The following is a 14,453-nucleotide window of genomic DNA, read 5'->3' as shown; positions in this document are numbered from 1 at the left end:
TGACAACATGCACATGTCCTCAACAAGCTCGAGCCAGACAAAATCACAATGAGGAGAAGGGGAAATGAGCACAAATACAACCTAACTGAAAAGCCGTTTACAATCAATAGATTCTTGGAAGGGACAATCAGTTTTTTCAGTTGAATGACACTGAGTACATCAACCACACTCCAGGACAGGCTTTTCTCTCAAGAGTAGTTTGCCAACGCAAAACAGACTCCATATTACTCTGTGTGTGCTTTTGGTTGGTTGGTTGGTTGGTTGGTTGGTCGGTCGGTCGGTCGGTTGGTTGGTTGGTTGGTTGGTTGGTTGGTTGGTTGGTTGGTTGGTTGGTAGGTTGGTAGGTGGGTAGGTTGGTTGGTTGGTTGGTTGGATGGTTGGTTGGTTGGTAGGTTGGTTGGTTGGTTGGTTGGTTGGTTGGTTGGTTGGTTGGTTGGTTGGTTGGTTCGTTGGTTGGTTGGTTGGTTGGTTGGTTGGTTGGTTGGTTGGTTGGATGGTTGGTTGCTTGGTAGGTTGGTTGGTTGGATGGATAGATGGATGGTTGGTTGGTTGGTTGGTTGGTTGGTTGGATGGTTAGTTAGTTGGTAGGTTGTTAGGTTGGTTGGTTGGTTGGTTGGTTGGTTGGTTGGTTGGTTGGTAGGTTGGTTGGTTGGTTGGTAAGTTAGTTGGTTGGTAGGTTGGTGCATTTGTTTGATTTACTTTTAGGTTTTTTTAAGAGAAATAATATGAAGATGGGTGGGTAGAAAGTGGGAAGAACCTTGGAGAAGTTGGGAGAGGGGAAAGAATATGACCAAAATATATTCCCAGAAAATATTTTAAATATATTTAAAAATAGGAAATTATATATAAATAATATGTGGATAATTTTAACTATAATCTATGTTTAGTAAAAAATCATTCTCAACTTGTGTATAATTAAGAAGAAATATGTTTTGGAGTATTTCAAAAACCAACATAACTTGAGATTGAACAGGAAAGAAAATTAGTTCATATTTTATAATAAAATAAACATACTCCAAAAATTAATCTTATCATTTTTTCTCTAGTCAGAATTGCCATGCCTTCAAGCAGCTCAGAAATATTCCTAGAAGCTATAAAAGGGAAAAAAACACTCTATGTTTATAGCAATCTGTTAACAGCACTCAATGTGAGGAAAGAGCTGCATTTGGACAAGCTTTATGGTACTTTGGGAACTAGAATATTACAAGTCACTGAGAAAATAGAAGAAATAATTAGTTTTCACACTACAGTGATTTTTATATCCAAGGTATTACTTATGTTTATTAAAAGAGTAAAAAAAACCAGCTTCGTGGAATATGTTCAATTAACTTCTAGGATAAATTATATTTGTTCCTTAAAATAATTTCCTTTGGGAATCCGATGCAGAAATGACAACGTTATCTTCCTGAGAAATGATCTATACTTGCACAGTAAAGTCAGTCAGTACCTGATTGGTTTAAGCAATGAGTATTATCTTATCTTACGTGCATTGCACTGCTCTGATAAGCACTCTGTCAATTGGTGAGTCTCCACTAATAAATATACTTTAAGTTTCAAGGTTTTTCATCATTCAAAAATTTGAGAATTAAACTGGGCAAGGATTCTTCATTCCTTCATTCTCCATCCTCCTCTGATTCCAATTCCCCAGTTTTATCTCCAACTCTGTAGCAGACCATCTGCATAAGTCTCTCCTTCCTCTTTCTCTCCATCCCCTAAAGTGGAGGATATATCTCTCTAAAGTGGAGGCAGCACTCTCCACTTACCATCTTCCTCCGTCACCCAATTCTTTTCTCTCAGCCACTAATTCCCTAAAGCACTTCCTGGAAACCCACTGACCACATCTGCCAAGGAATCTGGTAGGCCATATTCACCCTATCTGTCCTCCAATTCCAATCCTCTCTGTAGCAGAAAGTATGCTAATACAGAAAGGAGGTCTAGCAAATCCCAACTTTCCTCCTTCCTGTGGGCCCTCTTAGCTGCTCCCCAATAGACCACTCCCATTCCTACCTGTCAGTTCTCAATACCTAAAAACAAGATCTATCTGGGAACCAAGTGGCCAGAGTGGATGAATGTCAGAACCTTTCCCTACTAGGCAACCCGCGGCCTCCACTCTCTCCTAAGAACCAGAGAAAGCAACAGAAACCAAAAGATTGACTATGCAAGAGTGACAAAACCAGATATCAGGACCTAAAATTCCAATCATCAAAGTCCCCAAATCCTAGACACCAGCATAAAAACATAATGAATAAGAGTGGGGGCGATACATCTCCACTATGTCCCCGCAACCCTACTAGAATGAGACATGAAAAATGCAGTCTAACTGAAACACAAGACAAGGACTTCAAAAGGCCTTGTCAAGGTCTTTAAAGAGGATATGAAAAATCCATTAATTAAGTCTATGAGAACACAAACAGTGGAAGGAAATTTAAAAAAAAAAAACAATGGTTCAATACATAAAGTGGAAATAGAATCAATTAAAGAAGGCTCAAATTGACCAAAAACTAAAAACTAAAATTCTGTCACATCTATACAATTGAATATTAAATGGACGTTAGCTGTTTACTCTTCAATAACAAAGCTACAATCCATATAACTGAAGAGGTTAAGCATGGAGCAAGGGTCTATCAAGGAGGGATGGATATCCCAAGGAAGGTAAAATAGATGACAAGGTGCTAAAAGAGACGCTCAGTGAGTAAGGACACTTGCTATCAAACTCCTTTCAGCTTTGTGGGGTGCAACACAATTCCTTCTCTTGGACTAGTTCCACCCCATGTTAGCATCTTTCCTTCACCTATGTATACCTATGCTATGGCATCTCTAATACTGTGGGGTCTCCAAGGCAACTTCAATTTCATAGCTTCTTGTTCCAATGTCTGGTATCCACACATGATCTTTTGGGATCCTCCAAAGGGTTTTGGTCACATCTTCATCTTTGCCCTCTGTAGTACTCTAAGCTCTGGCTGACTCTACTCCACTGCTGTTGCTGTTCTTGGTGATTATCTCATGATACTGGCATCTCAAATATTCTGGGGCCTTCAGCTAAGACTAGGCTTTACCAATAGTATCTCATAGGTTCCTTTCATGATGCCAAGCCTCAACATCTTTGCGTGACTGTTCCAGTCCTGGGTCATCAACTGCAACAGACGCTGCACCTTCACCAATGGTCTTCTCTGGAGTCTCATAATGTCAAGCCATAGATGCTCTCCATGACCCTTTCTTGCCTTTAAAATCAGTACCATCTGGGTGATTCTTACACATTAGCAAGTCCAGCTGCAGCCCAAGGTACATCTTTGGCTAGCTCTGGAACACAGCTTCTTTGTGCTCTCAGAAAACAATTTCCAGAAAATTTCACCTCACTGATGCTGGTTTCTTTTTAATCATCGCTATTCCTACTCCAGCTAGCCAACATCAATTGTACAAGTAACTCTTTCTGTTCTTGTCTCTAAAGCTAGAGTCACGTGGTCAAAGCCACTGAGTTCTGCAGCTTCCTGAGGTTGGAAACTGTCCCCTTTTTCCTATTACACTGCCACCAGCTCTCTGTTTTCCAATTCCTTCATTGTCTAAGCTTGGCTGTCCTAAAACTTGCTCTGTAGACTGACCTTAAACTCAAAGATCTGCATGCCTCTTCTGATTGGAGGTTTGTACCACCATGCCCAGACAAGATCTCTACATTCTTAATTGTAGTTCCCAACAGATATAGTCAAGTTGACAAACAAGAATATGACAATCCATCCCTTGTCAATTTGACACATAATCATATTTCCTTATGTCGAAATGAAACCAATGACCAGCTCATAATAGTGCTTACGTATAACTATCCCTTGCTCAAATTCAAAAACATAAACAATAAGCTTAGCTGAGTGGGACGTTGCCCTGAGGTCACCACTCCCCTAATCTGTTTATCTCCTTGAACATAGGATTGAGCTCCATTCTACTTCCTTCTGTGTTTTTAATACTTGAACCATACATTTTATATTTAACTCTCTCTTCTTGATTCTTTTCATCAAAATGCTCATCATAAGATTGAACTTTAGCAACCGCACAGCAGAATTTACACCGGGCTGTTTTGAGACTTCCTTTGCTAATGCAACTAATCTAAATCTCTTCATCTTATCCTTGGACAGACTCTTTAAACAAGGGCAAAAAGCAGCCACATTCTTCACCAAAATACCATAAACACAGTCCCTATGAGACATACTAACATTCTTCTCCTCTGATACCTCTTGAGCCAGACCTCCATGGTTCAAATTACCCTTGGCACCAGTATCTTCTATATTCCTACTAGGAGTGCCCATTAAGTCCCACTAAAAGCATTCCACTACTTTCTGAATCCAAAACTCACATTCCTTCAAACAAAATCAGAGCAATACCACAGTCTCTGGTACCAACTTCTGTCTTAGTTTGAGTTTTATTGCTGTGAAGACACACCATGATCATGGCAACTCCTATAAATGAAGCATTTAATTGGGGCTGGCTTGCAAGTTCAGAGGTTTAGTGCACTATCTTAATGGCAGGAAGCATGGCAACATGCAGGCAGATATGGTGCTGGAGGAGCCAAGGGTTCTACATCTTGATCCAAAGGCAACTGTGAGAGACTCTCTCCCTTAATGGGTTGAACAGAGGCATAGGACCTCAAAGCCCACTCCTACAGTGATATACTTCATCCACCAAGGTCACATGTATCCTAACAAGGCTACAGTTCCTCCTAGGTCACATCTCCTAACAGTGCCATAGGGAACTATGGCCAAGCATTCAAACCACCACACCTGACACCTGAATTCAATCCCAAGACTCAAAAGGTAGAAGAGAGAGGGACTCCAGCAAGTTGCCCTCTGATTTCCACAAGCACACTGTGGCATGATCATGTGAAAGCACACAAAAGCACACACACACACATGCACATGTGTGCATGCATCACATACAGACACATCAATAAATAAAATGTAATAAAAAGTCTTTTTTAAAACATTCAAATATTTCAGAGCATGGTGATCCATACCTACAACTGTAGTCCAGAAGAGACAAAAATCTAAGCATCTCCAGTCCAAGATAGCTTGGGATGAACATGATATGGTGAGAAAAATTAAAGTCAAAACAGAAATTATGGCTCAGGTACGCCCTCTCAACCTCTCTGGCAGCTTAGCCAGAAGGTTTTCCCAATAACTAATGCTGTTAAGCCGTTAATTTTTTGTATTTTATTTTAAAATTAAGATATTTACATTTTTCTCAAATTTTAATTATAAGTAAATATTTTACCTACTATAAAGTAATTCTACTCTTAGAGAATGTGTCTTTTAATTTTATTCAGTGTGTGTGTGCATAGTGAGTGTTCGACCGTGGGTGCTCCAGTGTGATGCGGAGGTCAGAGGATGCCAGGGCAACTGTGTGGAGTCAGCTCTCTCCTTCCACCTTCACCTGGGTCCTGTAGACAGAGCTCAGTCTTATTTGGCAAGCGCTTTTATGTGCTGAACCATCTTGCTGACCAGAGAGATTATTTTTAAGTTGATGAAGGAAAAGAGAAACAAACTTTCTAACAAGCCTTAGGTAGTCAGTCGCTCAGAGGTTATTTTCTCATACCGTTAGGACTCATTCCCACTCTAAAGCCCTGGTCGTCTTTCTGCTTTTGGCCATGCCCCACAGCCTTTGTGTGTCTGTCTGCCTGCGTCTTCCTTCCTGGCTTCATCTATTGCCCCATGTACCTCAGTCACTCAGTAGATGTGTACTGTAACTGACACTGAGCACTGGGTGACAAGGGTGCTTGTCTTTTGTTTGCTGCTATAGGGACACTTAATACACACGGGACACATAAGAGGCTCTTGGAATAGAAATGAAATCAGTGAACAAAGGAATCAAATCTATCTTTTTATAAAATTTCCCAAATTTTACAAAATAAATAGCATTTCTATATTTTTATAGAACTCTACTAAAGTTGATAGTCAAATAAACTGAACCTCACTTTTCATTTAGGAAATTACACATTAAATTCCACTTGATAACCGTCATCAGCAATTCTGAAATTATAAGCATCCCATTTTGGTAACTTTAGAAATAGAAGTTTGGGTCAGACATAATATAGATTTAACACACTCTTCGAACCTGCCCTTTAGGAATACAGATAGCAAGTTACACACCCACGGCTAAGCAGGAGTCTCTAACTTGGAACTCTCAACAACGTCTTCACCATCCACTTTCCCTTTAAAATTCTAAGCTTTCTCTCCACTAAATGTTCCAAAGCAGGTCAATATAAGAGGTAAAGTAATATTTAAGTACTTTTCCACTTAGCAATTTCACATTACCTGAGCTGGATCAATCACAAAATCATTTACATACCTATGAATTAAAACTTGGAGTAATAAAAGGAGATTGCTTTATAATGTGATACACCTCATTTAATAATTTCTTCATTAAATGATTCTAATGTGTTTTTATTGGTTACACAACATTTAATGGAATACAGCATACTGATTGCAAATATACTCTCTCCCTGTTTAATTTAGACTAATGAGAATGGGTTTTATCTTTCTTAAATATATGCACTCAGGGAACAGGCTTCCTTTGTAATTAAGACAAAACCCTTCCATATCTGTTAAGTTCTAAAGCCATTTAAAGCAAATACATGGAAATGAAATGCTGAGTCAAGATACATATTTTATAAATCTGTGAATCTTATAAAATGATTATTCATGTTTACCAACTTCTCTGTATGTATATATATATCCAAAAAATTAACTTGAAAATGTAATCTTATTTAAAAGTTAAAAAGATAATATATTTTCTTTAATTCTATAAAGCAAACCCCTCCAAATAATATAATAACAAACATGCGTAACACTCTCTAAACTTCAAACAGTCTTACACTTTCATTTTTATTTATAGCATAGTACTATAAAATAGTTCGATATATGAATTTTAGACTTAACAATAAAAAGTCCTTTCTAGAGATATTAAAGTAAAACAAGGGTCTAGGGAGGTGGCTCTGTAGCTAAGAGCATTTAGTGCTGCTCTTGAAGAGGACCTGGGTTCAAGTCCCAGCACCCACATCCACTGGCTCACAACTGTGTGTAACTCCAACTCCAGAATGCCCTTCTCTGGCCTCTACAGGTACCAGGCATGTGTCGGTTGGATGTATGTACTTACATGAGTGCATGAATAATAAGAATAAGCATTTTTAAATTAATAAAAAAAACTTTCAGGGGATACATGGCAAGCAGAGTAAATAATTTTTGCTTCCTTATTTCTAACAAGCCGCTGACATGAAAAGACACCATTCATAAGACAAGTGCCTCACCAAACAAACTGAATGAGTCTCACTGAACTCACCATAAAACTCACTCTTCAAAAGTATTAGATACACTTGTCTCTGGTAAAATTGAAATCTATTAAGAACTGTAAGTAGAAATAAGGTGTTCACATCAGAAAACTCATGATCATGATGATAAGTGTGTGTGTGTGTGTGTGTGTGTGTGTGTGTGTGTGTGTGTGTGTGTGTAATTATCACATACATATCAAAAGAAACTAAGAATCTTTTGTCCTTCTAATTTGGAAGCACCTCCACTCCAGCTAAGATTTTAAGTTGGATTTACACCTGAAAGTTGACAAGGTAAGAGTAGTACAATATCGAAGAAAGGAAGGAAGGAAGGAAGGGAGGGAGGGAGGGAGGGAGGGAGGGAGGGAGGGAGGGAGGAAGACAAAGCAAGAAGACAAAGCAAGAGAGGAAAAACAGTTACCTTTCAACTTAAAGTCTATCATATCTGAGACATTCTGTCACTTGTCTGACAGCTTGTCATCTCTTACTTTAGTTTCTCACTAAAAACTGTGGGCAAAAGAAGTTTCTTAAGTCTGCTTCACCATTTTCCTTCATGTTCTCCAAAGATCTGGTACAAATTGCTTACATCGTGACAAAACATTTGATACTCTTCCTGTCGTCTGTCTGGCTTTGCTGTGTAAATATAGGCTGAATACATAGTAACTGACTTAGTGCTGGACCTGTGGCTTCTCTTGCTTCTCTGACCTAACCCTGACAAGAGGTTTAGGGGAAAACAGGCTTCTTAGGCTCCGGGGTCAGAGGATCCAGCCCTTGTTTGATGGCACAGGAGGCACAGTTGTAAGACCACATCCTGTCGACTGCCCATGGAGACCCCTTGCTCTCATCACCACGGACCAGTATTCAGCTGGCACTCTCCTTTTTTTATTGATTCCACCACCTCGGCCCATTAGGCGCCACCCTCTGCATTTAGGGCTAGGCTCCGTGCCTCCGGAACCCTGCCTGGGGACACTCACAGCAACACCACCAGCTGGACCTCACCAGGGCCTTGGGCATCTCACAGTCCAATAAGTCGACAAATCTTCCCATGGGGCCGTTCCCTTGATCTTTGAAAGTACCCGAGTAGCTTATATAAATGGGCTATGTTTCTTCTACTATTCTGATTTTTCCAAATGAGGAGGAAGTAGTATTCTCCTTTAATAACTTTTATTGCGCTAAGAGTTCTGAGTTTTCCCCAAGTAGAATGCTAGATGAAATTAGTATCTTAAGTAAAACTGATAAAAATGTTTTTGAATAACTAGGAAACATAACAACTTAGACCAATTTTACCTTTGGAAATCAAAGGTCTCCCACCCTTCACTCTCCCCTGTTTATCTTCGGAGGGGAAACCTATGCACTTGTATGACTATCACTGTGAATGTGCTGAGATCGTCTGTTCATATGGAATATGTGCCTTCCCGTAGCGTTAAGGAGCAGTGAGCCTTACCTGGCCCATCAGAGATTTTCCCCAGGCACCGAGGAGCTGCACTCAGGAAAGAGGAATGCCTTTGTTTAGCCACTGAACTACGAGGCGGCATGTAGTTATGTTGAACTTGGGACATATCATATGATTTCTGAACATCATAGCAGCCAGGAGCTGGAAGACTCTAGAAAAAAATGTACAAGATAAGCCTAAGTGTACAGTATATGAAAGATATCCAAATACACATTGAAAAATGTTCACACTCAGAAAAGCACCGGTTAAAATATGTAAAAAATAATTTAAAAACAAAATTGTAATGACGATTCCACCAAAGCTATCTTTATAATACAATTACAATTCATTGTCCAAAATTAAGATAAACAGAATCAGGACATGTAAGGTCAGAATATTTTAAAGAGTGTGTAGGCCTCATGGCCTCATGGTCAGATCTCATAGTCAGCTTTAATGATGAATACTGAATTCTATACAGGACTGAACAATGAATGTGTGTTTTCATCATCGCAAAACTGTCCCTGCCTCCCTCTTCTGACTTATTCTACAAAATGAGACTGCTCTTTCATTTTTAATAGGCTCCAATTAGGTTAGAAAGCCCCTACTCTCATCACTCACTGTTTTAAACGGTATGCAGCTACGTTTGCATTTTAATCAACATGAAACACATATTAATTATAAGAATAATTCTAAACTAAAATACAAATGTCATGTACTAGTTGCATAATTAATGCTTTGAAATATTGTCTAATTATCTCAATGAAAACTTTACAAAGAATTCTGCGCGAATTATTTTACACGCTGCATTACTTTGAAATCTAGTCACTTACCTTATACACTAACATTTTGGGGGTGGAGAGATGGCTCAGTGGTTAAGAGCAATTGAAGCTATGCCAGAGGACCCAGGTTTAAGTCCCAGGACCCACAAGATGGCTCATAACCATCTGTAACTCCAGTTCTAGGGGATCTGACACTGCCTTTTGGTTTTCCTGGGCAGTAGGCAGTATCTATGTGGTACACAGATACACATAAAAGGAAATACCCATAAAACACACATAAAAACTAATGATAAATCACTTAAATTTTCTATGTTTTATTGATTTAGTGAGACACAAGACAGTGTTTTGGTTGAGTGTGGGGTTCAAGTGTTAGTTATTTGCTTGCCATGTGATCCTGGGTCTAGTTCATGAGGTGAAAACTAATTTTTTATATCATGGGATTAGCACAATTAGTACATTAAGTCTAAAAGGTAAAAAAAAAATGAAAAGAAAACTGGTCCTTGACTATGAAAGCATGTGAACTTAATCTTATCATTCTAGAAAAGCTAATTTCAGTGCAAGTTAAAACGCAAAGCTAACTAGTCAGAGTTCAGACTACCAGGGAAGTTGTTCATGTCTTTTCCACAAAAGAAAAAAAATCTAGTTATACTGCCATGAAAACTTCCTCCCTGCTTGCTTATTAATCTTACTTACCTCATCATATTTATGTTTAAATCGTATTGTATCTGAGCAAGATTTGTTAAGATTTGCCCAAGGTGATGATCACTATAACCACCAAGGAACTGTGTAGTAGCGAGAATGGAAGTTATTCCAATACCTCCTGTCCTGAATGAGCACCACGGTGAGGAAAAGTGCAATGTAGATAAGAACAGTCCCCTTCTCTTGTGATCTTTTACACTGCACAGGAGACAGGCAAGGAACATGAAGAGTGGGCAGAATGGGCATTCCTCAGGTCTTGCATTTTTGTCCTGTCCCCAGTGTCTTAGTGTCACTAATACTGTTGTGATAAAATACCCCGACCCCCAACACACACACACACACACACACACACACACACACACACACACACACACAAACTCTTTAAGGAGAGAGAGTTTATCCAGAGCACCGTTCCAGGTAACTATTGCCATTGGTGGAAATTCACTGTGAGAACCTGAGGCAATTAGTCACATCCACAGTCAGGAAGGGAAAGAATGAATGCATGTGTATTTACCGGTGTTCAGCTCACTCTCTCCTTCTTGCTCAGTCCAGGGACCAGCCCAGGACATGGTACCTACCAAAATGAGGGTAGGTACTTGCTTCTACTAACCCAATTAAGAAATTCCATTGCAGACAGACAATAGGCAATACTAATCCAGACAATTTTTATTGAGATTTTCTTCCCAAGTGATTCCAGTTTTCCAGTTGAAAACCCACCACCATAACCAGTATTTGAGATATATATATATATATATATATATATATATATATATATGCAGTAGAATCTCCTTCACAAAATCTAAAAATATCTGATACTCATTTTTCTGATCTCATTTTCTTTTAAAACTAGGACATGAATTTAGGTCATAGGCTCTATGCTAGCTTTTCAAAGAAACAGAGAACATTAGCATTTCATTCCAGTGGGGAGACCAGCAGAACTAGTGGGTACTCCTCCCAGGAACAAAAGACAGGGGCAGAAACGAGAGATCCAAGAGGGCTGATGGAATGAAGCATGGGTTTTAAGGCAAAGCAAGGGCAAATGAGAGCTGCCTGACTTCCTCATCTGGAAGGCGAGGACCCTGCACAACACTTGATGTCAGTAGAACTCTTAGTGCAGCATGCTAGGGTTAGGGACACCTCCACCATCACTGTCACCGTCTTCACTTCGATGGCCCTGGATGAAAGCCTTAATGCTACCCCACATACGTCAGAAAAGAGATGCTGGCAGAACATTGATAGGAACGCCTTCTAGCACATTAATCCCCACACACAAAGGGACTAACTCCAGAGGAGCTGGGTTTTAAGCTGCATCCCAGGAAGCTAAACTCAGGGCTCCACTCGCCTTGCAGGAGATTGATGCTGTACCCCAACCATTTCATAAACTTTGTGATTTCATTCAGTGCTCTCCAGGTAAAGCCCGTGGAATATTCCTAAAACTCAGAACTGCTCAATTTGCCCACTTTACAACCTCAGATGCCATTTCCTGATGTCATCCAAAATCAGAATTTTCCAATTTCAGTGTTTGCTGAGACTTTGACATATGAAATTCCCTGTATGTTCTGGCCCCAGTGTGTGAGAGTGTGCATGGTCTCTAACCTTCCAACACTGTCATTACCAACACTGACTTAACTGTTAAAACCCTCGGCCCAGCTAACGAATTAAATGACCATCTGACCCATGAGTTACCTATCGCTCAAGAGGTAACAAATCGATGGACCTGGTTTTTAGCATCACAGTAATATATGCACATATATGTGTATGTATATATGTGTACATGCATGCATTCAGGTATGGACATATACCTGTGCTTGTAGACTGCTCTGGTGATTTATAAAACCAATTGACGAGGATAATTTCAAAAAATACACATGTGGAATCTTCCTCAACCCAGGAAGAATTGAAGACCCTCAGAATCCCACAGTGACACTCATCTCTCTCCTCTGAAATGCACTGAAGTTACTTTGGACAAGTATAGCTGGTCAACACCATGATGGACAGGCTTGCCCAAGTTGCCCGCTGAGAAACTGGCCACCAGGATGCACAGAAAGGCACAGTACGTTACATAGCTTCTCTGGGCCTAATCCTGCAACCTTTGAGTATTTTCAGGCTGGGTCAGGGGCACAGAGACCCTTGGATCCCAGAGATCTAGTGTTACTGCCATCAGGGAACCCTCAGGGAGAAATGCAGCCCACAAGACTGTTTCCCCATAGCATCTGAATGTATTGTATCAGCCATTTCAATCCATCTAATGGCAACTGGCAAATGGAAAGGAAGCTCTTAGTGACTGACATCTGTTCTTGTGCTATTTATTGGTTTCTCTTGAAATATAGCACTACAAAATGGCCTATAAGATTCCAACTTTTGAACTGCACCTGCCTAACTAGTTAAATATAATAAATGCATCTTGACTTATGAATTTATTTCCTGATGTAGTTATGTCACTCTTCACTTTACCTATGTGTGCAGCTGTGCATCTGCAAATAAAATTAGATTGTTCTGGTAAATTTAACCTTTGAAAAATACTGACAGAGACTATTTATTTCTGAATTGATTTTCATCTGAACACTGTTACTTGTGTATCAACTTTTGAAATTTGTAACATTTTAATCCTTGTTTTAAGGTTATGGGAGAGCTGTGAAGCAAGGGGATTTTATGCACCAAAGTCAAGAGAAGGAGAACTTTCTGAGCAAGCCAAGATTTCAGTTGTTTGCTTCTCTGTGGACATTTACTAGGACTCAGAAAAGGTCAGAGTGGCATTGTCAAGGATTAATCTAAGGCAAAGTGGAATTAACAGAGCTTTTCAAGGTCACATAGACAAGACCACAAGAATAAAAGGCGGGGAAGCTAAAACCACAGCTGATGCTTACTGTGGAGCATATGAAAATGCACAACAGGAAAAGGGACTGAGGTCTGAAAAGCAGAGAGGATTTCTTTTGCAGCTAAATGGTTCTCAGGATCCACATTATAGCAAGAGTCAAATAGACACTTTGAAATTGGCTAGCTTTGCATCAACTTGGCATAGTATAGAGTCATGCTTCCATAAGACTGGTCTATAGGCAAATCTGTAGTGAATTTTCTTAATTAGTGATTGATGTGGGAGCATCCAGCCCATTGGGGTTCATGCTACCCCAATACTGAGTGGTCCTGAGTACTGCAGGAAGGCACACTGAACAAGGTGTAAGACCAAGCAAGTGAGCAGCGTTCATCAATGAGCTCTGCTTCAGTTCCTGCCTCCAGGCTCCTTCTTTGAGTTCCTGCCCTGACTTTTAATGGACAGCAAACTGTAGGATGAAATAAAAGGTCATCTTCTTTCACGACCATGGAAACTTCTACTAAGACAGATATTAACTTCTTCCTACTGTGGGATCCAGGGCACTTGCTTAGGAGTTTTGGTGATTTGAATAGGGATGCCCCCCCATAAGCTCCTATATTTGAATATTTAGTCATTTGGGAAGTGTGTAACTGGGCTTTGGCTTTGGTGGTTTAAAGGCTCAAACCATGCCCAGTGTCTCTCCCTCTTCTATGTCTGTTTCTGCTGATAGTTCCTATACATATTATATTTTATCTTTAAATGTCACTTATGATTTACACTAAAACTGACTTCATGCTTTTGTATAATGTCTAATTTATTCCAGCTGTTCTTTCATGGCTAAGAGATTTATGAAAATAGTCTAAGATTTCAGGCTAAGTGTCCCAAATACATAATTATAAAAGGTAATTAAAAAAAACTCTAACAAAGGTTTGTCATATTGTGAAATGACTTAAAAGACTTTCAGCTTTCTACTAAAGCTTTCAATCAAAATCTTTAGTCAAATATATAGCAGGAAAAACTGTGTAGGTCATAAATATCATGAAGTATGTTTGAATATGCAAAAAGCTTTGATTAAAGCAATTTACCAGTACACTTATCCACATTGCTTAATTGAGGCTTTATACGGAAGACATTCAGATGATAATCAGATCATCTTTGTTAAACACACTACAGATTATAACTAAGAACATGTTGTCCTTGCTTTTCTTCAGCATCTCTAATATTCATCGTGGTAAACATACACCTGTGGAGATTTACAAATTTGAAAACAGTATCTTACTTTAGAAGACAAAAACATTTAAAGACAGGAATGCAATTGTATTGTTAATCATTAACAATAAGCAAAAAAAAATCCTAGCTTCATTTTGCATGTTCTCTTGGCACACAATAGGCTATATAATTATTCTGTTTTATTAAAGAAATTAG

General features: G+C 39.3%; 1 protein-coding gene across 3 annotated transcripts in view; it reads right to left on the bottom strand.

Moving 5' to 3' along the window:
* Stpg2 (sperm-tail PG-rich repeat containing 2) overlaps positions 1 to 14,453 on the bottom strand; it is a 526,121-nt gene that overhangs the window by 295,914 nt on the left and 215,754 nt on the right. For all 3 annotated transcript variants that reach the window (XM_087631242.1, XM_087631240.1, NM_001100993.1), the window contains 1 exon segment: positions 8,751 to 8,910. In XM_087631242.1, the coding sequence (XP_087487368.1) occupies positions 8,751 to 8,910 (160 nt within the window).

This window comes from Rattus norvegicus, chromosome 2 (assembly GCF_021556685.1).
Source record: "Rattus norvegicus strain SHRSP/BbbUtx chromosome 2, alternate assembly SHRSP_T2T, whole genome shotgun sequence".
NCBI classification, from domain to species: domain Eukaryota; kingdom Metazoa; phylum Chordata; class Mammalia; order Rodentia; family Muridae; genus Rattus; species Rattus norvegicus.
The sequence above is the reverse complement of the archived record's forward strand: the minus strand, read 5'-3'. Positions and strand labels throughout refer to the sequence as shown.